This window comes from Squalius cephalus (assembly GCF_949319135.1).
Source record: "Squalius cephalus genome assembly, chromosome: 14".
Taxonomy (NCBI): Eukaryota; Metazoa; Chordata; class Actinopteri; order Cypriniformes; family Leuciscidae; genus Squalius; species Squalius cephalus.
The window spans coordinates 38,034,155-38,056,187 of NC_137135.1; the positions used below are offsets into that span (position 1 = coordinate 38,034,155).

Consider the following 22,033-nt stretch of genomic DNA (forward strand, 5'->3'; position numbering starts at 1 on the left):
TGTGTGTTTATTGTGTCTCTTATGCTCGCTCAGCATCTGTAAAAGCTCTTTAAACACTAACAGCTGTGAAGGTAAAGCTAATGATCTGAAATCTGCTGCTGTTAGCAGAGACTCTCAGTGTGAACTTCACGAGCGTCTGCTTCCTGAAACACAACTGATCCAGGACAAAACCATTCAGTCCACTTCAAACTTTATTGATGTTTCTGAACATGGGTTATGAAGCATGAAACACACAATGAAATGAAACAGACAGTGTCGGCTCTATGCGCTGTCGGCTGAAGGATAGGCGTGTCGGAGCGGGTCGTAGAGCTCAGACCGGTAGTTGTAGGGATGAGGGTTGGAGTAATAATACGGATGCGGTTGTTTCTTGCTGACGGGAATCGGATCCGGATCGTCCTCCTCCAGAACCGGAGCCAGAACCGGAACCTTCCCCTTCACGGGCCGCGGCGGGTGGTCGATCAGGCAGTCGGGGTCCCAGTACGGGTCGCACTCGAACTCCATGGCCTTGAAGAGCATGGGGGCGGGAGGAGGGGGCGGGGCCAGCTCAGGTGTTCTGGAGGGGGGCGGGGCCGGGGGCGGGGTCTCCAGCCGGCAGGTGGAGTGGTAGCGCGGGTCGCACAGCACCGGCACGGCTCCGGTGGGCATGTAGACGATGTGTGGTTTACACAGCGGGTCTTTACTGTTGCACAGATACACCACATCAGCCTGAGCGAGGGGCGGAGCCACGCCCTTAACTGGGGCTGGGGGCGGAGCCATGGCTTTAACTGGGGCCGGGGGCGGAGCCTGCTTACACCCCTTGTCTTTGGCAGGGTCGCACTTGGGAAGCGGTGGGAGAACCGGAAGGCCCAGCTTGCTCTGGTACTGGGCGGCGTTGGGCCCGTAGACGTGCTCCAGCTGCCTCATCTGCTGGTACAGCATCCGGATCCGGTCGATCTCGTACAGCTGCGGGAATACACACGGGATAAAGGGGTTGTAATCTTGAAGGACAGCTTTATATTTTCATATTTAAAGATAAAATATATACTGAGTGTGAAAATTATAAAAACGCATTAAAATACAGTAGTCAACATTTGAAGTGGATCAAAAAAGTTCATCAAAGTTTATCTTAAGACAAGAACGGGTATTGTTCAAAATTCATGTATAACTTTGATGGAAGGGTTAGGTCCACTTCTAATGTTCACTCCTGGAGGGTCAGCAACATGCCTCTAGTGTTTCATTACTGAATCTATAGTACAGCACAGGCATATAGTATTTAGTTCGGTTTGTCTGTCATCTTGTGAACCGTCTGTGTGTGAAGCGTGTGTGTGTGTGTGTGTGTGTGTGTGTGAAGCGTCTTACGCCCTCGGTGTGTCCGATGCTGCTGTAATATCGGTAATACGCCTGGAAGTCTGGAGTCTGCCGGTGCCAGCGGGGGTCAGCGCTGCGTCTGGGCCGAGAGCCGGACAGGAACTCATTCGCCTTGCTGGAGTCGATGCTGACTGAAGCAACTTCTAGAACACACACACACACACACACACACACACACACACAGAGACACACACACACAGAGACACACACACACAGAGAGACACACACACACACACACACACACACACAGAGACACACACACACAGAGACACACACACACACACACACAGAGACACACACACACAGAGACACACACACACAGAAACACACACACACAGAAACACACACACACAGAGAAACACACACACACACACACACACAGAGACACACACACACACACACACAGAAACACACACACACACACAGACATACACAGAGACACACACACACACACACACAGAAACACACACACACACACAGACATACACAGAAACACACACACAAACACACACACACACACACTAAGATGAATCATAAAAATTGTTTCTCTGTATCTTCCTATGAAATAAAACAGTTGGCAACAAGTAGAAGATAATTCATAATTTTTAACTGTACAAAATAATTTCTATTGTACTTTTCAGAAAAATTGCATGTATTTTCCTTTTAAATTTAATACATTCTTTTCCACTGTATTGACTTATTGTACATTTACACCAAAAGGAACAGTATACGGTATTTTCTTTTGTCTAAAATTACTTTTTTTATTAAGCAATCTACTGCATGTGCCCTTCTGTGTGTGTGTGTGTGTGTGTGTGTGTGTGTGTGTGTGTGTGTCTGTGTGTGTGTGTGTGTGTGTGTGTGTGTGTGTGTGTGTGTGTGTGTGTCTGTGTGTGTGTGTGTGTGTGTGTGTGTGTCTCTGTGTGTGTGTGTGTGTGTGTCTCTGTGTGTGTCTGTGTGTGTGTGTCTCTGTGTGTGTGTGTGTGTGTGTGTGTGTGTGTGTCTGTGTGTGTGTGTGTGTGTGTGTGTGTCTGTGTGTGTGTGTGTGTGTGTGTGTGTATGTGTGTCTCTCTCTGTGTGTGTGTGTGTGTGTGTGTGTGTGTGTGTGTGTGTGTCTCTCTGTGTGTGTGTGTGTGTGTGTGTGTGTGTGTGTGTGTGTGTCTCTCTGTGTGTGTGTGTGTGTGTGTGTGTGTGTGTGTGTGTGTGTCTCTGTGTGTGTGTGTTACAGCTCTGAGAGACGAAACCCAGAGGAACTTCCATCATTCCAGACATTAGTAACCCGTGTTTAGATGCGAGTGTAAAGCTCTTCACCTTCTGGTCTGAGGATGTTCATCAGGGATTTCGCCTCAAGCTGACCTGGAAACATTTGAACAATTCATGAAAAAATTAAAAATATGTAGGCCTACACAAATGTTTTTGCTTATATTGATAATTAATACAAGACACATGATTAAGGCATGAGAGTGAATAGAATAGAATAGAATAGAATAGAATAGAATAGAACAGAATAGAATAGAATAGAATAGAATAGAACAGAATAGAATAGAATAGAATAGAATAGAACAGAACAGAATAGAATAGAATAGAATAGAACAGAATAGAATAGAATAGAATAGAATAGAATAGAATAGAATACAACAGAACAGAACAGAATAGAATAGAATAGAAACTCACATGGCAGGAGGCAGAAGAACACAGACAGCAGCTTCACCGCAGACATCGTGACCTGAGTTTAACAGAGGAATAAACTCATCGACTGCAGCTGCTAAAATATCTTCAGATATTATATATTCGGCTGCTGGAAATCAGAGTTAAAGTCTTCACTCACCTCTCCTGTGATGCCGCTTTCCCATCACTGAGCAAACAGGTGCTTTTATACTTTCTGCTCTGCCCGTCATCTGTCAATCATTCGACCTCGCCCGACTATTGGTCAGATCCGCGCTGAAGCCCCGCCCACGGCCCCGGGCTCAGGTTTAACCCTAACCTATTTTTTTACAGTCTATGGGTTTAACGCGCGCGCAGCAGCAACGCGCGCGCACACACACACACACACACACCAACAATAAAACATTAAACACACAGCGAGTGCGCTTTTCAAATAAGACTGAACTTGTCGACAGTTTTATATTTAAAATACTCAGACTGACAGCATTCATTATTATGAGCGGCTGTCGCCGGATTATTATTTGCTTAGTTAAAAACAGATGTTTTCTCCCAAGCTGAAACTTTAAAAGCTGCTAATAAAACCAGTTTTGCAGACGTGACACATTCCAGAAACTTCCATCCCCTTTTATCGCTTTTATTTTCATCCTGAGGAAAAGATCTCAAACACGTCTTAAACATTTAGCACAGACCTTCACTCGCAGACCAACCCTTTTCATCAGGTTTGCACCCTGAAATAATGTTATTTTTTAATGATGAAAAATAGATCAAGAAGGACACAATATCAATATTTGGTCAACTTAAATCACTTATTTTACATCAAACCAACATTGAAACAATATCAAATCAATCTTCCTTTTTTTGTACAGCAGGATCTCAAATAAATAAATCTTGCTTTATTTCTATGCCAGTGAATCGTGTCCGTTTTGACTTCTTTCAAGCAGGGATAAAATTAACATGATTTTGAACCAAAAATACACTAACTCAAAATCATTGATTAAGCAACTCCAAAACAAACAGCATAACCAGGTTCACTTATTACTAACACAAAAAAAATTTTTTTTTAATAAATATATTGTATATATACAATAACACAGCAAGGTACTGGTATCTCATAACAGCACGTACAGCCAAATATTATCTTACAATCTTTGGATATACATGTTCATATATATGCATATAAATGATAACAAAAATAGAAATAATAGTTATAATACAACATTTTATTGACCAAAAAAAATAATTAAAAATGAAAAGGATATATCAGTCACTGAGCATCTTCAAGAAAGTTCCACAGAGAAGACCAAGTGCACCAGAAAACGTCTCTGGTTACTTGCGTAACCTATGTTCTCTGAATAGGGAACGAGACGCTGCGGATAGCGCAGTGGGATATTCTCTGAATGTGCCGATTGTCTGAAGCCCAATAGAATCACGCCAATTCATTGGCTGATGGCGCCCGCGCAATCTGGCTCCGCCCCGGCGCTCTTACGTCGCATCATCACATATTTGCGCGCGCCATCTGCTCCTCAGATTTCTCTGCCGAAAAGAAAACTGTCAGCAGCGCAAGGAGATTGGCAGCTAACGCAGCGTCTCGTTCCCTATTCAGAGAACATAGGTTACGCAAGTAACCAGAGACGTTCTCTTTCATAGGTTCACTCAACGCTGCGGATAGCGCAGTGGGAACGGACTACCAAACTCGCCAAGCTAGAGCGCTTTCCATGACTGGTACATAAATGAGACAACGACCAAGATGAGTTCAAACAGAAAGAACCTGGGAACCCGGGGTCATGTCAAGATCCAAATTATAGAACCTTACAAAAGTGTGCGGAGAGGACCAGCCTGCCGCAACACAAATGTCCTCCAAAAGTGCTCCTCTAAAAAGAGCTTGAGAAGATGCCACACTTCTGGTGGAATGTGCTCTAATGCTAAGAGGTGAAGGCAAGCCACGCACCTCGTAAGCCAACGAGAAAGCTTCTGTGACCCAGTGAGAAATCCTCTGCTTTGATGCAGCAAGCCCACGGCGGCCAGCACCGAAGCAAACCAGAAGCTGGTTAGATTTCCTCCAACCGCCTGAGCGGTCTAAATATATCTTAAGAGAACGAACTGGGCAGAGCAAGTTAAGCTTCTTATCTTCCTCAGAAGAAAATGGAGGAGGGTGGAAAGCGTTAAGGTTAACCACCTGCGAGCGGAAAGTTGTGGAAAGAACTTTGGGGACATACCCTGGTCTAGGCCTCAAGGAAACCTTGACCAAGCCAGGAGCAAAGTTCAAGCAAGACTCGCTAACAGAAAGAGCTTGTAAGTCTCCTACCCGCTTTAATGAGGACAAAGCCAACAAAAGAGAAACCTTGAGAGTTAGAATCCGCTCCGGAGCTGACTCCAAGGGCTCAAAGGGAGCCTTCGTCAAACCGTCTAGGACAACAGAAAGGTCCCATGAGGGAACTCTAGGGGAGCGAGCCGGTTTCAGGCGCTTAACCCCACGCATGAAGGCCTAAACTAACCTTAGTTTCTCCAGGGGAATCTCGTCCGATTCCCTATGTGCTGCAATAGCTGCGACATAAACTCTGAGAGTGGTAGCAGCTGCTCCAGAAGCAAACTTCTCCTGCAGGAATTCCAGTACTGAACCAACAGGGCAGTTAACTGGGCTCCTATCATGTGCTAAGCACCATGTCTCAAAAACCTTCCATTTGGAGGAATATAGCCTCCTTGTAGAAGGGGCTCTAGCACTCGCAATGTGCGAGCAGAACTTAATGCTAACGGCCTCTGATCGGCCAAACATACAGCTTCCACATGTCTGGACGAGGATGCCATATCCTGCCCTGCAGCTGGGACAGCAGGTCTTCCCTGACCGGGATCTTCCAGGGGGAAGATTCCAGCAGAGGAATTAGCTCCGAAAACCATGGCTGGGACGGCCAGAACGGAGCTACCAGGAGGAGGCGGACTCCGCTCTCCCTCACTCTGGCCAAGACCGCCTGGATCAGTTTGATGGGCGGGAAGGCATAGAGTTTCTGCGTTGGCCAAGGGTGAGCGAACGCATCTATCCCTAATGGAGCCGGGGGACTCAGGGAGAACCAAAGTGGGCATTGGGCCGACTCTTGAGATGCAAAGAGGTCCACTTCCGCTTCTCCGAAAACCTCCCAGATCAGGGCCACCGTCTGGCGGTTCAACATCCATTCTCCCGATCTGAGTTTCTGCCTCGACAGAAAATCTGCTGCGAAGTTCAGAACCCCAGGGACATGAACTGCTCTCAGAGAAAGGAATCTGCTCTGAGACCACAGGAGAAGGTGACGCGCATGCCTGTCTAGGGTGCGCGACCGAGAACCCCCCTGCCGGTTCACATGAGACACCACTGCCATGTTGTCCGTTCTGACAATTACATGGTGTCCCTCCAGAAGAGGGAGAAAATGATGCAGAGCCAGAAAAACGGCTCTTAACTCCAGGCAGTTTATGTGCCAAGAGAGAGTCTCGCCAGTCCAGACCCCACACGCTGGTCTGCCCTCGAAAACTGCTCCCCAGCCGGTGAGAGAGGCATCCGTCGTAATCATCTGGCGACGAAATACCGCACCCATGCTGACCCCTTTCCGAAGAAAAAGAGGGTCCCGCCAAACTGACAGGGCTCGAAAGCAACTGCGCGATACCTTCAGTAGGCGAAGGGTTGGCCCAGAGGGCCGAACCGCTGAGAGCTTCATCCACCACATGAAGGGTCTCATGTGGAGCAGGCCCAGCGGTAGCACGGAGGAGGCCGTGGCCATTAGGCCCAGCATCCTGCGGCAAGTGCCCACAGACACATGATGGCCTAGCGAAAAACGGGCCAAGCATGTCATTAGACTGGAAATCCGCGCAGGAGCCAAGTGGGCCTGCATGAGAACGGAATCCATGTTCACCCCCAAGAAAACGGTGCTTTGAGCCGGAGCGAGAACACTCTTCTCCGAGTTCAACCTCAAACCGAGAGACTGGATATGACTCAAGACGATGTCTCTGTGGTGGGTCACTAGCTCCCTGGACTGGGCTAAAATGAGCCAATCGTCCAGGTAATTTAGAATACGGATGCCCTGGAGCCGCAATGGAGCCAGAGCTGCATCCATACACTTCGTGAATGTCCTCGGGGCCAGAGCGAGGCCGAAGGGAAGGACCCTGTACTGGAACGCTCTTTCTCCAAAGGCGAACCTGAGGAACTGCCTGTGTCGCCGTACAACCTGGATGTGAAAGTAAGCATCCTTTAGGTCTACTGTCACAAACCAATCCCCTGGCCGAATCTGAGATATGATAGCTTTCAGCGTCAACATCTTGAATTTCCCTTTGTAAAGGGAGAAGTTCAGTCGGCGGAGGTCCAGTATGGGACGCAAACCGCCGCCCTTCTTCGGGACCAGGAAATAACGGCTGTAAAAGCCCCGTTCGGTTTCCCCTGAAGGAACCTCCTCTATTGCTTCTTTGAGAAGGAGGGATGAAATTTCCTGCTGAAGTACAGAAGCCTGAGTGGCGCTGTCTACTACAGTAGGAAAGACCCCGTTGAAACAGGGGGGATTGCGGCAAAACTGAAGAGTGTAGCCGAACCGAACTGTGCGAAGAACCCAAGACGATACCCCTGGTAAGCGCTCCCATTCTTGAAAGAAATGTGAAAGAGGAAGAGGGATGTTGTAATGCAGACGACATACCTGAGTGAGGGTGCCGTGTTGACATACGTGGGGTAGAGAAGTTGACTGTGCAGGAGAGCCCTTGGCGTCCTGGCACGTGATGGGAGGCATCGATGCTGGGGTCATGGTGACCAGGTCCGCCTGTTCCGGAGGAAAGCGAAAAGTGCCTCCGAGGATGCGACCGGCAGTTATAGAGAGTGTCGGGGGTGAGGGGAGAAAGCAAAAAGCGTCTCCTTCCTCCCGCGCCGGGCTGAGTAGAGATGGTGAAAAATGGCCTGCACTTCGAGACACTCTGAGAGGCGAAGGTGACAGGGCAAGGAAAGGAGAGCTGGGAGGTGGGCAGAAACGCTTGCGCGGTCTGTCCCAACCTTGAGGAAGCAGAGGAGCTCTCCTTTTTCCGACCCGAGGGTCAGGAACGGCTCTGGGCCGCCAGAGCGGTCGGTTTGTCGGACCGCTTCATCTGGAGGCGCTTATGAGGCCGTTGACGGGGAAACGGGCGACCACGGGCTCCCCAAACCGTGTTAGGTGGGGGATGCACCGGTTCGCTCCTCCTGTTAAAGAACTCCGGTCTATGAGAGGGACGTTCTCTGGGTCGAACAGGGGAGGGAGCAGAAGGTTCCCTAGCCCTCCTGGGCATGAACTGTCTGAACGCGGCCGATTGGGATTTGGAGGAGCGGAATTTCTCAACCACCGTGTTGACCGCCTCACCAAACAACCCTGTTTGAGAAATGGGGGCGTCCAAGAGTCCTTGTCACGGATCTCCGTGAGATTAAGCCACAAGTGGCGCTCCACCGCAACAGAACCAGCCATAGAGCGCCCTATAGCGCGTGCGGTATGTTTGGTGGCTCTTAAGGCTAAATCCGTAGCCTTACGAAGCTCCTTGACCGCTTCAGGGGTCACGCCATCGCCCTCGTCCATTTCCTTCAGGACGTCCGCTTGGTAGGCCTGAAGAATGGCCATAGTGTGCAGGGTCATGCCTGCCTGCCCAGCCGCCATGTAGGATTTTCCAATGAGAGAGGAAGTAGTCCTACATGCTTTAGAGGGGAGGAGGGGGCGCGATTTCCAGGACGGCGCAGAGGACGGAGCAAGATGGTCGGCTAAAGTCTCCTCAATCGCCGGAATGGCGGAATAGCCCTGTTTCACAGAACCCACTAGGTTGGTGAAATCAGCAGCTGCCGCATTAGTGAGGCGCGCAGAGAAAGGCTGCTTCCAGGATCTGGAAATCTCATGATGCAGATCACTGAAAAATGGCAGCTTTCTCCGTTGAGGCCTAGAATTAGGGCCACTGAGAAGTCTCTCGTCGAGTTTCGACGACTGAGATTCGCGGGGCTTGTCGGGCCAATCAATAGCGAGCTTCTCCGTAGCGCGCGAAAGTACGTCAACGAGCTCCGCGTAGGCCGCAGTTGGCCGCGCTTCCTGGCCGCTCGGCGGGATAACCTCGTCGGCGAGAGTAGGCCCGAAATCCTCGGAGTCGGAGGCCTCGGTAAAAAGTACATCCTCCAGCCCGAAAGAAACCGCGTCGCGTGCTCTCGGGCTGGGGCTCAAATAATCGTGCGAAAATTCGACTGGCATGCCTCGCGCGTGCCGAGGGGAGGGAGGGAGAGAAAGAGCGGGGCTCGTCTGCTCGAACTCCACATCCTCAAGCTCTACATCCGAACCCCAAGTCGCGGATCCTCGAGAGGCCTCGAGAGCGCGACAGGGGGAGACGAATGATTCCCTCTCAAAAACCGCGAGCCGCGATTTGAGGGTTTTGAGCAACAAATTTTCACAGAATTTGCATTTAGACAATCCTATGACTGCCTCGCGCGCATGTGAAAAGCCCAAACATTTAACACACTTACTGTGTGGGTCGTCGTTAGCGATGTAACGAGCACATGGCGGGGTACAGCGTCGGTATTCCATGGCACTTCACCGTAAGGAGAAACAGAGTTCCGCTTGAACAGTCGCAGAAGCGCCGAGAATAATCCAGAAGTTGTAATTCGAGCTCAGAAAAATCACGAGCGAAGGGCAACGTGACCGCTTCGTTCTGAAGGCAGAGAAATCTGAGGAGCAGATGGCGCGCGCAAATATGTGATGATGCGACGTAAGCGCGTCGGGGCGGAGCCAGATTGCGCGGGCGCCATCAGCCAATGAATTGGCGTGATTCTATAGGGCTTCAGACAATCGGCACATTCAGAGAATATCCCACTGCGCTATCCGCAGCGTTGAGTGAACCTATGAAAGAGAACATCAGATCTTTGATGCAGATCATATGTTAGTTTCTCTAGAGGTAGAAGAGTAGCGGCTTGACTCATCCACATATTGACTGAGGGTATCTGAGTAGTTCTAACACTTTTTAAACACATCGTGCACATAAAAGATTTACATTACAGCAGAACTTAGACATCAACAATCAGCATATGAATCTCAACAATGGTGACAATCAATAAAATATTTAGAAAAACAGATCTGATCAGAATTCTGAACATCCCAAATCAGAAAAATAAAAGCAAATAAAGAAAATAGGCCATTTAGCTGCATAATTTAGTGATGCTGCAATGCATGCTGGGAGTCATCAATGTGTTTTGTTCTCTGCTGGCACTCAGCATGCATCGCGGTATGAAGATTTTTGTTGTCACCATTGTTGAGATTCATGTGCTGATTCTAGATGTCTGTGTGTCTGAAACTTTTCAAAACACCTTTTCAAAATTAAAATCAGACAGAAGGGCTTCATACTAGGGCTACTGCTCTAAAGAAAACCAAAATCTGGGCAGTTTTTACTAAAACAATTTTTTATAGGCCCTTGAACTTGGTATTTTAGACAATACACAGAAGCGCTTATTGCACCATCAGCCCAATTAGCACCTGCTATTCTCCATAATTTTTGGGGGTGTGTTAAATCAGACAGAAGGGCTTCATACTAGGGCTACTGCTCTAAAGAAAACCAAAATCTGGGCAGTTTTTACTTAAGCAATCTTTTTTTTATGGACCCTTGAACTTGGCATATTAGACAATACACAGAAGCGCTTATTCCACCATCAGCCCAATTAGCACCTGTTATTCTCCTTCGTCTTTGAGGGTGTGTCAAATCTGACAGAAGGGCTTCATACTAGGGCTACTGCTCTAAAGAAATCACAAATCTGGGCAGTTTTTACTTAAGCAATCTTTTTCTATGGGCCCTTGAACTTGGCATATTAGACAATACACAGAAGCGCTTATTCCACCATCAGCCCAATTAGCACCTGCTATTCTCCATAATTTTTGGGGGTGTGTTAAATCAGACAGAAGGGCTTCATACTAGGGCTACTGCTCTAAAGAAAACCAAAATCTGGGCATTTTTTACTAAAACAATCTTTTTTTATAGGCCCTTGAACTTGGTATATTAGACAATACACAGAAGAGCTTATTGCACCATCAGCCCAATTAGCAGCTATTATTCTCCATAGTCTTTGAGGGTGTGTTAAATCAGACAGAAGGGCTTCATACTAGGGCTACTGCTCTAAAGAAATCAAAAATCTGGGCAGGTTTTACCAAACCAATCTTTTTTTATGGGCCCTTGAACATGGCATATTAGATAAAACACAGAGCGCTTATTGCACCATCAGCCCAATTAGCACCTGCTATTCTCCATAGTCTTTGAGGGTGTGTTAAATCAGACAGAAGGGCTTCATACTAGGGCTACTGCTCTAAAGAAATCAAAAATCTGGGCAGGTTTTACCAAACCAATCTTTTTTTATGGGCCCTTGAACATGGCATATTAGATAAAACACAGAGCGCTTATTGCACCATCAGCCCAATTAGCACCTGCTATTCTCCATAGGTTTTGAGGGTGTGTTAAATCAGACAGAAGGGCTTCATACTAGGGCTACTAGTCTAAAGAAATCCAAAATCTGGGCAGTTTTTACTTAAGCAATTTTTTTTAATGGACCCTTGAACTTGGCATATTAGACAATACACAGAAGCGCTTATTGCACCATCAGCCCAATTAGCACCTGTTATTCTCCATAGTCTTTGAGGGTGTGTCAAATCTGACAGAAGGGCTTCATACTAGGGCTACTGCTCTAAAGAAATCCAAAATCTGGGCAGTTTTTACTTAAGCAATCTTTTTTTATGGACCCTTGAACTTGGCATATTAGACAATACACAGAAGCACTTACTGCACCATCGGCCCAATTACCACCTGTGTTTTTTTTGTTTTTTTTTGAAGAGCTAGGAAACTCTTGAATTTTTATCTTACCTATTTCCTGGGATTCGATAATATTTCAGTCCCCCAGATTTTTTCAAGTGGCGATTCCCCAAAATTAAATGTTTAAAGATTTTCACAATGAATAAAACAATTATTACTAATATTAATATCTCAATTCTATCGTTCATTAAGCATTTAGTCATGTCCCTGAAATATTTAACAAAATGTGCAGTGTCTATAATTTCTGGCAATATTGTGTCTTGTAAAAAAAAAGAAATTTCATAAATTAAAAAAAGACTATAGTTATGTCACAGTCTGAACCCCATCACATACAGTATTTGTATATTTCTAATTGTTTTGAGGTTGAAAACTTGACTGTTTTTCCACTTCGTTTATATGAATGATTTAAAATAAAATAATTTCAGAAAACATGTACTTAAAATTGACAACTCATAACTGTTATAAATTGAATATTTAATGCAATGTGAGCACGTACGTCAGGAATGTCAGCCACATCAGCAACAGAGACGTTCATACAGATATTCTGACCCAGAAAAGCACAAAAGGAGACTAAATCAAAAATATAAGATGGAACGCATTGTCTCCCTTCAAACAGTTTAGTCTCCAACCCCTAACACTATTACCCTCTGACATGTTCAGGATGAACACAAAATTGTGGTTTTAATTAAATATCTAAATTGAAAACATTTCTCCAAAAATATAAGCTAAGACCACAGAAACACAATGTTTGATATGTGCCTAATGATGTGTGGTATTTAGAAAACGAATCATGTAGTTGAAAATAGTTTAAATATTACAGATGTTACTAGTTACTAAACTCAATCCCAGCAGAAACTGCACTTACAAACCAGAGGAAATGAACTGCAGTGAAACAGCTGCACAATATTTTGTTCTATTTTTTATTGCACGATCTTCCAATATTTGGCTGATTCAGGGAAGAAAACACAAAGTGATTGCTTTACTCTCGCTTTACAAAAAATTTTAATTAAGTTTTGTGACAAACCACACTGAAATCTCATGTTCTGCTCGTGTCAGTATTGCATCAGAATCCTGAAGGAACGACCGTAAATCATCTTTACAAACAGACTCGGAACACAAAGATCATCTATTTACAGCATTTATTTCAGAAATAACAGATTAAAAAGCAAAACAAACTAAACTTGCTCCTTCCACATTAGCGGGAGAAGCTGAAACGGGTGAATCAGAGTCACGAGTCAGCGGAGGTTTAGCGGGTCACACGAAGGTGATGCGCGAGCGGGCCTGGTTGATCTGCCACACGTTCAGCTCCTCGTACTCGTCGAGCGCGGCCTGGAACTGGGCCGGAGTGAAGCCGCGGGACACACAGCGCTGCTCTGCCTCGTTCATCCGCACGGATCGGGCCGAACCCTCGCCGGAGAGCTCCCGCAGGAGAGAGAAGATCACATCAGCAGGACGCTGAGCCCTGAGGACGACAGAGAGCATTCTGGGAGCTGCTCCACCAATCATGGGTTTAACTGTTTCTGAGCTGCGTGAAGCTCTGTACAGATGGAGTATAGGTGAAGTAGAGATGGAGTAGAGGTGAAGTAGTGGTGGAGTAGAGATGGAGTAGAGGTGGATTGTAGAGAAGTAGTAGAGTTGGAGTAGAGATGGAGAGTAGAGGTGGAGTAGGGGTGGAGTAGAGGTGGAGTGTAGAGAAGAAGTAGAGTTGGAGTAGAGATGGAGAGTAGAGGTGGAGTAGAGGTGGAGCGTAGAGAAGAAGTAGAGTTGGAGTAGAGATGGAGAGTAGAGATGGAGTAGAGGTGGAATAGAGGTGGAGAGTAGCGGTGGAATAGAGGTGGAGTAGAGGAGGAGAGAAGAGATGGAGTAGAGATGAAGTAGAGGTGGAGTAGAGGTGAAGTAGTGGTGGAGTAGAGATGGAGTAGAGATGGAGTAGAGATGGAGTAGTGGTGGAGTAGAGGTGGAATAGTGGTGGAGTAGAGGTGTAGAGGTGGAATAGTGGTGGAGTAGAGGTGGAGTAGAGGTGGAGTAGAGATGGAGAGAAGAGATGGAGTAGAGGTGGAGTAGAGGTGGAGAGAAGAGATGGAGTAGAGGTGGAGAGAAGAGATGGAGTAGAGGAGGAGAGAAGAGATGAGGTAAAGGTGGAGTACAGATGGAGTAGAGGTGAAGTAGTGGTGGAATGAATAGAGGTGGAGCGTAGAGAAGAAGTAGAGTTGGAGTAGAGATGGAGTAGAGAAGTAGAGGTGGAGTAGAGATGGAATCAAGCGGCAACCTCCCCGTCTCTCTCTTGAAACCAACACGGAAGTGAGTTAAACTGCAATTCATTGACTGGCCGCTTGGCCTGGCTGCAGGAGTGAGTCAAATCTGTATCTCCCTCATGTTAAAATTACCAACTTTACAGCAGAAAAAAATATGTTTACAGCCTGGATCTCTATGTGGCTTTGGTCTATACAGCTAATTTTGCCCTTCATAACAACTGTGAGGGGGGTGAATTATTTTATAACTCGTCCGTTTAGTTGATTAATATTTAAATTTAAGGGTGTGGCCAGTGGCCACTTGAGTGACAGATGGATTGCCGCTGTCAGTGCTAGCCGTTTGTCTGCTGTTACTAGCCGTCACTTCACCTCAACAAATGTTGCTGCTGAACTTGCCATCTCTGCAGTGTTTGTGCTTTTTTTCGGGATTATTTCATTCAATTTAATACTTGGGTACAAAGCCCACGTCTTTGGATTCCGTCGTTATCGTTCGAGAGAACAACCAGCGCTGTATTTCAGTTGTTTTCCTCTGTGAACATGCACTAATGGATGTCTGACAATTTCGTTGCTTTTTGGGGTTTTCAAATTTAAAACGTCAATAAATACTCATTCATTCTGCTCTCACGGAACAGATGGATTATAATATGCTTATGTACCGTCAGATGAAATCATGCAGGCGTCGGCGCTTTCTCCGTCCATGCAATAAATGCACATGAATGAGCGCGGATTTTCTAGCGCATTTACTTGCACTTCAAAGGCAATATATATGGTTTAACCCATTTGAGAGACGGCCAACATCAGAATTTAAAATGGACTGAATAAGCTCTCTACGAACTTGAGCAATGCCGCGCTGACGGACCATGAAAGAGTGACGGACATGTATGCACATAAATCACTGTCACACACAAACACTCTCGAAGTAATACACAGTCTCACTTGTAGCCATGTCTTTTAACTATTATAATATTTCGAAGGGCAAAAATAGGAACGTTTAATTGGCTTTACATCATCAGCTAACTCGATCACGTCGAGCGATCACGTCGAGCTAGGTGATTTCAGATAGCCAGGCTTCAGCTCCACTCACGCCCCGCCTGTTTGCCTATTTTCTGTTATCCGGGAGTGACGCAAGGCCAAGATGGCGACGGCCGGCTCCGCCCACTTTAGGCTTCAAAAAAGCTCTTCAGAAACCTACGGGTGACGTCACGGACACTACGTCCATATTTTTTTACAGTCTATGGATGGAATAGAGATGGAGAGTAGAGGTGGAGCAGAGGTGGAATAGAGATGGAGAGTAGAGGTGGAGTAGAGATGGAATAGAGATGGAGAGTAGAGATGGAGTAGAGATGGAGAGTAGAGATGGAGCAGAGGTGGAATAGAGATGGAGAGTAGAGGTGGAGCAGAGGTGGAATAGAGATGGAGAGTAGAGGTGGAGTAGAGATGGAATAGAGATGGAGAGTAGAGATGGAGTAGAGATGGAGAGTAGAGATGGAGTAGAGGTGGAATAGAGGTGGAGTAGAGATGGAATAGAGATGGAGAGTAGAGATGGAGTAGAGATGGAGAGTAGAGATGGAGTAGAGATGGAGTAGAGATGGAGAGTAGAGATGGAGTAGAGATGGAGAGTAGAGATGGAGTAGAGGTGGAATAGAGGTGGAGTAGAGGTGGAATAGAGATGGAGAGTAGAGATGGAGTAGAGATGGAGTAGAGATGGAGATGGAGAGTAGAGGTGGAGTAGAGATGGAATAGAGATGGAGAGTAGAGATGGAGTAGAGGTGGAGCAGAGGTGGAATAGAGATGGAGAGTAGAGATGGAGTAGAGGTGGAATAGAGATGGAGAGTAGAGATGGAGTAGAGGTGGAATAGAGATGGAGAGTAGAGGTGGAGTAGAGATGGAATAGAGATGGAGAGTAGAGGTGGAATATAGATGGAGTACAGGTGGAATAGAGATGGAGAGTAGAGGTGGAGTATAGATGGAGTAGAGGTGGAATAGAGATGGAGAGTAGAGGGAGTAGAGGTGGAATAGAGATGGAGTAGAGATGGAGTAGAGATGGAGTAGAGGTGGAATAGAGATGGAGAGTAGAGGTGGAATAGAGATGGAGAGTAGAGGTGGAGTATAGATGGAGTAGAGGTGGAATAGAGATGGAGAGTAGAGGGAGTAGAGGTGGAATAGAGATGGAGAGTAGAGATGGAATAGTGATGGAGAGTAGAGGTGGAATAGAGATGAGAGTAGAGGTGGAGTATAGATGGAGTAGAGGTGGAATAGAGATGGAGTAGAGATGGAGAGTAGAGGTGGAGTAGAGGTGGAATAGAGGTGGAGAGTAGATATGGAGTAGAGGTGGAGAGTAGAGGTGGAGTAGAGGTGGAATAGAGGTGGAGAGTAGATATGGAGTAGAGGTAAGAGTAGCGGTGGAATAGAGGTGGAGTAGAGGTGAAGTAGAGGTGGAGAGAAGAGATGGAGTACAGATGGAGTAGAGGTGGAATAGAGGTGGAGAGTAGATATGGAGAGAAGAGATGGAGTAGAGGTGGAGAGAAGAGATGGAGTAGAGGTGAAGTAGAGGTGGAGAGAAGAGATGGAGTACAGATGGAGTAGAGGTGGAGTAGAGATGGAGTACAGATGGAGCAGAGATGGAGTAGAGATGAAGTAGAGGTGGAGTAGAGATGGAGTAGAGGTGAAGTAGTGGTGGAATAGAGTTGGAGTAGAGGTGAAGTAGAGGTGGAGAGAAGAGATGGAGTACAGATGGAGTAGAGGTGGAGTAGAGATGGAGTACAGATGGAGCAGAGATGGAGTAGAGATGAAGTAGAGGTGGAGTAGAGATGGAGTAGAGGTGAAGTAGTGGTGGAATAGAGTTGGAGTAGAGGTGGAGTAGAGAAGAAGTAGAGGTGGAGTAGAGATGGAATAGAGATGGAGAGTAGAGGTGGAGTAGAGATGGAGCAGAGGTGGAATAGAGATGGAGAGTAGAGGTGGAGTAGAGATGGAGTAGAGAAGAAGTAGAGTTGGAGTAGAGGTGGAATAGAGATGGAGAGTAGAGGTGGAGTAGAGATGGAGCAGAGGTGGAATAGAGATGGAGAGTAGAGATGGAGTAGAGGTGGAGCAGAGGTGGAATAGAGATGGAGAGTAGAGATGGAGCAGAGGTGGAATAGAGATGGAGAGTAGAGATGGAGTAGAGGTGGAGCAGAGGTGGAATAGAGATGGAGAGTAGAGATGGAGCAGAGGTGGAATAGAGATGGAGAGTAGAGATGGAGTAGAGGTGGAGCAGAGGTGGAATAGAGATGGAGAGTAGAGATGGAGCAGAGGTGGAATAGAGATGGAGAGTAGAGATGGAGTAGAGGTGGAATAGAGATGGAATAGAGATGGAGAGTAGAGGTGGAGTAGAGATGGAATAGAGATGGAGAGTAGAGGTGGAGCAGAGGTGGAATAGAGATGGAGAGTAGAGATGGAGCAGAGGTGGAATAGAGATGGAGAGTAGAGATGGAGTAGAGGTGGAATAGAGATGGAGAGTAGAGGTGGAGTAGAGATGGAATAGAGATGGAGAGTAGAGGTGGAGTAGAGATGGAGCAGAGGTGGAATAGAGATGGAGAGTAGAGGTGGAGTAGAGATGGAGTACAGGTGGAATATAGATGGAGAGTAGAGGTGGAGTAGAGATGGAGTAGAGATGGAATAGAGATGGAGAGTAGAGGTGGAATATAGATGGAGTAGAGGTGGAATAGAGATGGAGTAGAGAAGAAGTAGAGTTGGAGTAGAGATGGAATAGAGATGGAGAGTAGAGGTGGAGTAGAGATGGAGCAGAGGTGGAATAGAGATGGAGAGTAGAGATGGAGTAGAGGTGGAATAGAGATGGAGAGTAGAGGTGGAGTAGAGAAGTAGAGTTGGAGTAGAGGTGGAGTAGAGATGGAATAGAGATGAGAGTAGAGGTGGAGTAGAGATGAAGTAGAGGTGGAATAGAGATGGAGAGTAGAGATGGAGTAGAGGTGGAATAGAGATGGAGAGTAGAGATGAAGTAGAGGTGGAATAGAGATGGAGAGTAGAGATGGAGTAGAGGTGGAATAGAGATGAGAGTAGAGGTGGAGTAGAGGTGGAGAGTAGAGATGGAGCAGAGATGGAGAGTAGAGGTGGAGTAGAGATGAAGTAGAGGTGGAATAGAGATGGAGAGTAGAGATGGAGTAGAGGTGGAATAGAGGTGGAGTAGAGATGGAGTAGAGGTGGAGAGTAGAGATGGAGAAGAGATGGAGCAGAGATGGAATAGAGATGGAGTAGAGATGGAGTAGAGATGGAGTAGAGATGGAGTAGAGATGGAGTAGAGATGGAGTAGAGATGGAGTAGAGATGGAGAGTAGAGATGGAGAAGAGATGGAGCAGAGATGGAATAGAGATGGAGTAGAGGTGAAAGGTCAGGGTACCTGGTGTTGCTGGTCTTGTCGGCCTGCAACGAGTCTTTGCTCATCTCCATCAGTCGCATCGCCTCGTTAACATCCTCCTTCTCTACGACATCCACCATCCGCAGACGAGCCTGAACACACACACACACGTGAATAAAGGAACCACATGTTCCTTAGAAAACATGATTTCCAACCTCAGTTGTCCTTCAGCAAACGGACGAGCTGTGCCGGCACTGTCAGACCGAGACAAGTGCAATGCCTTCTGGGAAATCCAGCAACTGCCCAAGTCTCGGCCTCTCAACACCAGCTAGTCTCTGGGTCACGCGTGTGAGTCGGCGTGTCGTGTGCGGTCAGTTTTGCATGGGTTTGCACAGCGGCGTGACCGAGGCTGACTGCCCACCCCGCAAAGCTGACCGTCGCCACGACAACAGGCGTGTTGGACAGCAGCATGTGACCTGGAAGAGGAAGCGTGTGAACGGCGGAGTGTGTCGTGAAGTGCCGTTTCTACAGTAGAGATGATCACAGCTACCTGCACAAACAGCACTTTTAACACACAACGCCCTCATCAGAACCAGAGATCACAGTGTGTCTCTCACCAGGGCAGAGTGTGTGTGTGTGTCTCTCACCAGGGCAGAGTGTGTGTGTGTGTGTGTCTGTCTCTCACCAGTGCGGCGTGTGTGTGTGTGTGTGTGTGTGTGTGTGTGTGTGTGTGTGTGTGTGTGTGTGTGTGTGTGTGTGTCTCTCACCAGGGCGGTGGACAGGCGCAGGATGGACAGCAGTGTGCGGGCCGAGGTGAAGGTCGTGTCTTTACTGACCCGAGACTCTTTCCTCATCTCCACATACGCCGCTGTGATGTAATCCGCCAGAGACTCGGGAACCACCGGCTGCTTCTGCTTACACTTACTGATGTAGCGCCTGTGTGTGTGAGTGAGTGAGTGAGTGAGTGAGTGAGAGAGAGAGAGAGAGAGAGAGAGAACATTAGCTGCAGTCATGTGTATGTTCAGCAGTGGACACACTCAATAGGGTTAGTCTGAACACCATGCAACCATTTTCTGCTTTACGTTGTGGGCAAAAAAGGCCAAACTACAGAAATAAAGAAACTAAACCACAAATAAAATGTTATAAATCATGTTGATTACTGTTGCAGCCCTAAGGTGTGTGTGAGTGAGAGTGAGTGAGTGAATGAGTGAGAATGAGTGAGTGAGTGAGTGTGTGTGTAAGAGAGTGAGTGAGTGAGAATGAGAGAGTGAGAGAGTGTGTGTGAGAGTGAATGAGTGAGAATGAGTGAGTGAGTGTGTGTGTGTGTAAGAGAGTGAGTGAGTGAGAATGAGAGAGTGAGAGAGTGTGTGTGAGAGTGAATGAGTGAGAATGAGAGAGTGAGTGTGTGAGTGTGTAAGAGAGTGAGTGAGTGAGTGAGTGAGTGAGAATGAGAGAGTGAGTGAGTGTGTGTGAGAGTGAATGAGTGAGAATGAGTGAGTGAGTGTGTGTGTGTAAGAGAGTGAGTGAGTGAGAATGAGAGAGTGAGAGAGTGTGTGTGAGAGTGAATGAGTGAGAATGAGAGAGTGAGTGTGTGTGTGTGTAAGAGAGTGAGTGAGTGAGTGAGTGAGAATGAGAGAGTGAGTGAGTGTGTGAGTGAGTGAGTGAGTGAGAATGAGAGAGTGAGTGTGTGAGTGTGTAAGAGAGTGAGTGAGTGAGTGAGTGAGTGAGAATGAGAGAGTGAGTGAGTGTGTGAGTGAGTGAGTGAGTGAGAATGAGAGAGTGAGTGTGTGTGTGTGTAAGAGAGTGAGTGAGTGAGTGAGTGAGAATGAGAGAGTGAGTGAGTGTGTGAGTGAGTGAGTGAGTGAGAATGAGAGAGTGAGTGTGTGAGTGTGTAAAGAGAGTGAGTGAGTGCGAGTACCTCATGAGCTTCATCTCGATGGGGCTGAAGTGTGTGGGCGGCTGCCGGCAGTGCTGGTGCACGTATGTGATGTGCTGCGCGAGCCTCAGGTCGGTGTCGGCGTCGGGTTTGTCCTGGATGAGCCACAGCAGGTCGAAGCGCGAGAGCAGGGCCGCCGGCAGCTGGATGTTCTGCTCCAGGCTCTTGCGCGGGTTATAGCGCCCGTACGCCGGGTTAGCCGCCGCCAGGATTGAGCATCGCGCATTCAAAGACGTCATGATCCCCGCCTGAAACACAGAACACATGTGATCGCGTTCATTCAGGGGTCACATGACCAGCTCAAACAGACAGGAGTCACATGACCGGCTCAAACGCTCGTACCTTGGCTATGGAGATGGTCTGTTGCTCCATGACCTCGTGGATCGCCGTGCGGTCGGCGTCGGCCATCTTGTCGAACTCATCGATGCAGCAAACGCCCAGATCCGCCAGCACTAAAGCTCCGCCCTCCAGAGTCATCTCACCCGTCACCGGGTCACGCATCACCGCTGCGGTTAGCCCTACGCCAGAGGAGCCGCGGCCCGTGGTGTACTGACCTGAGGGAGAGAGAGAGGGTCAGGACAGGTGAGTCGAGAGGACGGACAGGTGAGTCGGGAGGACGGACAGGTGAGTCGGGAGGACGGACAGGTGAGTCGAGAGGGTCAGGACAGGTGAGTCGGGAGGAGGGACAGGTGAGTCGGGAGGACGGACAAGTGAGTCGGGAGGACGGACAGGTGAGTCGAGAGGGTCAGGACAGGTGAGTCGAGAGGACGGACAGGAGAGTCGGGAGGACGGACAAGTGAGTCGGGAGGACGGACAGGTGAGTCGAGAGGGTCAGGACAGGTGAGTCGGGAGGAGGGACAGGTGAGTCGGGAGGACGGACAAGTGAGTCGGGAGGACGGACAGGTGAGTCGAGAGGGTCAGGACAGGTGAGTCGGGAGGAGGGACAGGTGAGTCGGGAGGACGGACAAGTGAGTCGGGAGGACGGACAGGTGAGTCGAGAGGGTCAGGACAGGTGAGTCGGGAGGAGGGACAGGTGAGTCGAGAGGGTCAGGACAGGTGAGTCGGACAGGTGAGTCGAGAGGGTCAGGACAGGTGAGTCGAGAGGGTCAGGACAGGTGAGTCGAGAGGACGGACAAGTGAGTCGAGAGGACGGACAGGTGAGTCGGGAGGACGGACAGGAGAGTCGGGAGGACGGACAGGTGAGTTGGGAGGACGGACAGGTGAGTCGAGAAGGTCAGGACAGGTGAGTCGAGAGGGTCAGGACAGGTGAGTCGAGAGGACGGACAGGAGAGTCGAGAGGACGGACAAGTGAGTCGAGAGGACGGACAGGTGAGTCGGGAGGACGGACAGGAGAGTCGGGAGGACGGACAGGAGAGTCGGGAGGATGGACAGGTGAGTCGAGAGGGTCAGGACAGGTGAGTCGAGAGGACGGACAGGAGAGTCGAGAGGACGGACAAGTGAGTCGAGAGGACGGACAGGTGAGTCGAGAGGACGGACAGGTGAGTCGGGAGGACGGACAGGTGAGTCGGGAGGACGGACAGGTGAGTCGGGAGGACGGACAGGTGAGTCGGGAGGACGGACAGGTGAGTCGAGAGGACGGACAGGTGAGTCGAGAGGATGGACAGGTGAGTCGGGAGGACGGACAGGTGAGTCGGGAGGACGGACAGGTGAGTCGAGAAGGTCAGGACAGGT

At 48.1% G+C, this 22,033-nt stretch overlaps 2 protein-coding genes across 2 annotated transcripts in view; both read right to left on the bottom strand.

Annotated features, from left to right (window-relative positions):
* Nucleotides 1-193: 193 nt before the first annotated feature.
* and4 (actinodin4) lies at nucleotides 194-3,232 on the bottom strand. The gene is made up of 5 exons (XM_079893004.1): nucleotides 3,173-3,232; nucleotides 3,019-3,070; nucleotides 2,656-2,700; nucleotides 1,339-1,490; nucleotides 194-942 (listed from the first exon to the last, which is right to left on the bottom strand). Exons 2-5 carry the CDS (start codon nucleotides 3,062-3,064, stop codon nucleotides 262-264), a joined length of 924 nt encoding a protein of 307 aa, XP_079749130.1. The 5' UTR covers nucleotides 3,065-3,070; nucleotides 3,173-3,232; the 3' UTR covers nucleotides 194-261.
* A 9,025-nt stretch (nucleotides 3,233-12,257) lies between these two features.
* The window catches only part of mcm7 (minichromosome maintenance complex component 7), a 19,132-nt gene continuing 9,356 nt past the window's right edge, over nucleotides 12,258-22,033 (bottom strand). Inside the window, exons 11-15 of the mRNA XM_079891716.1 lie at nucleotides 20,684-20,895; nucleotides 20,324-20,589; nucleotides 19,173-19,341; nucleotides 18,448-18,557; nucleotides 12,258-13,264 (exon numbers count right to left, since the gene is read on the bottom strand). Coding sequence (XP_079747842.1) covers nucleotides 13,057-13,264; nucleotides 18,448-18,557; nucleotides 19,173-19,341; nucleotides 20,324-20,589; nucleotides 20,684-20,895 — 965 coding nt within the window. The 3' untranslated portion in view covers nucleotides 12,258-13,056. The remainder of the gene's footprint in view (nucleotides 13,265-18,447; nucleotides 18,558-19,172; nucleotides 19,342-20,323; nucleotides 20,590-20,683; nucleotides 20,896-22,033) is intronic.

Excerpts from the sequence above, each read along its gene's own strand:
- and4 (XM_079893004.1), bottom strand. The coding sequence starts at position 3,064 with ATGTCTGCGGTGAAGCTGCTGTCTGTGTTCTTCTGCCTCCTGCCAT. Across the intron at positions 1,491-2,655 it reads GAACATCCTCAGACCAGAAG|AAGTTGCTTCAGTCAGCATC; the intron begins GTGAAGAGCTTT and ends TGTGTGTTCTAG. Across the intron at positions 943-1,338 it reads GCATCGGACACACCGAGGGC|CTGTACGAGATCGACCGGAT; the intron begins GTAAGACGCTTC and ends GTATTCCCGCAG.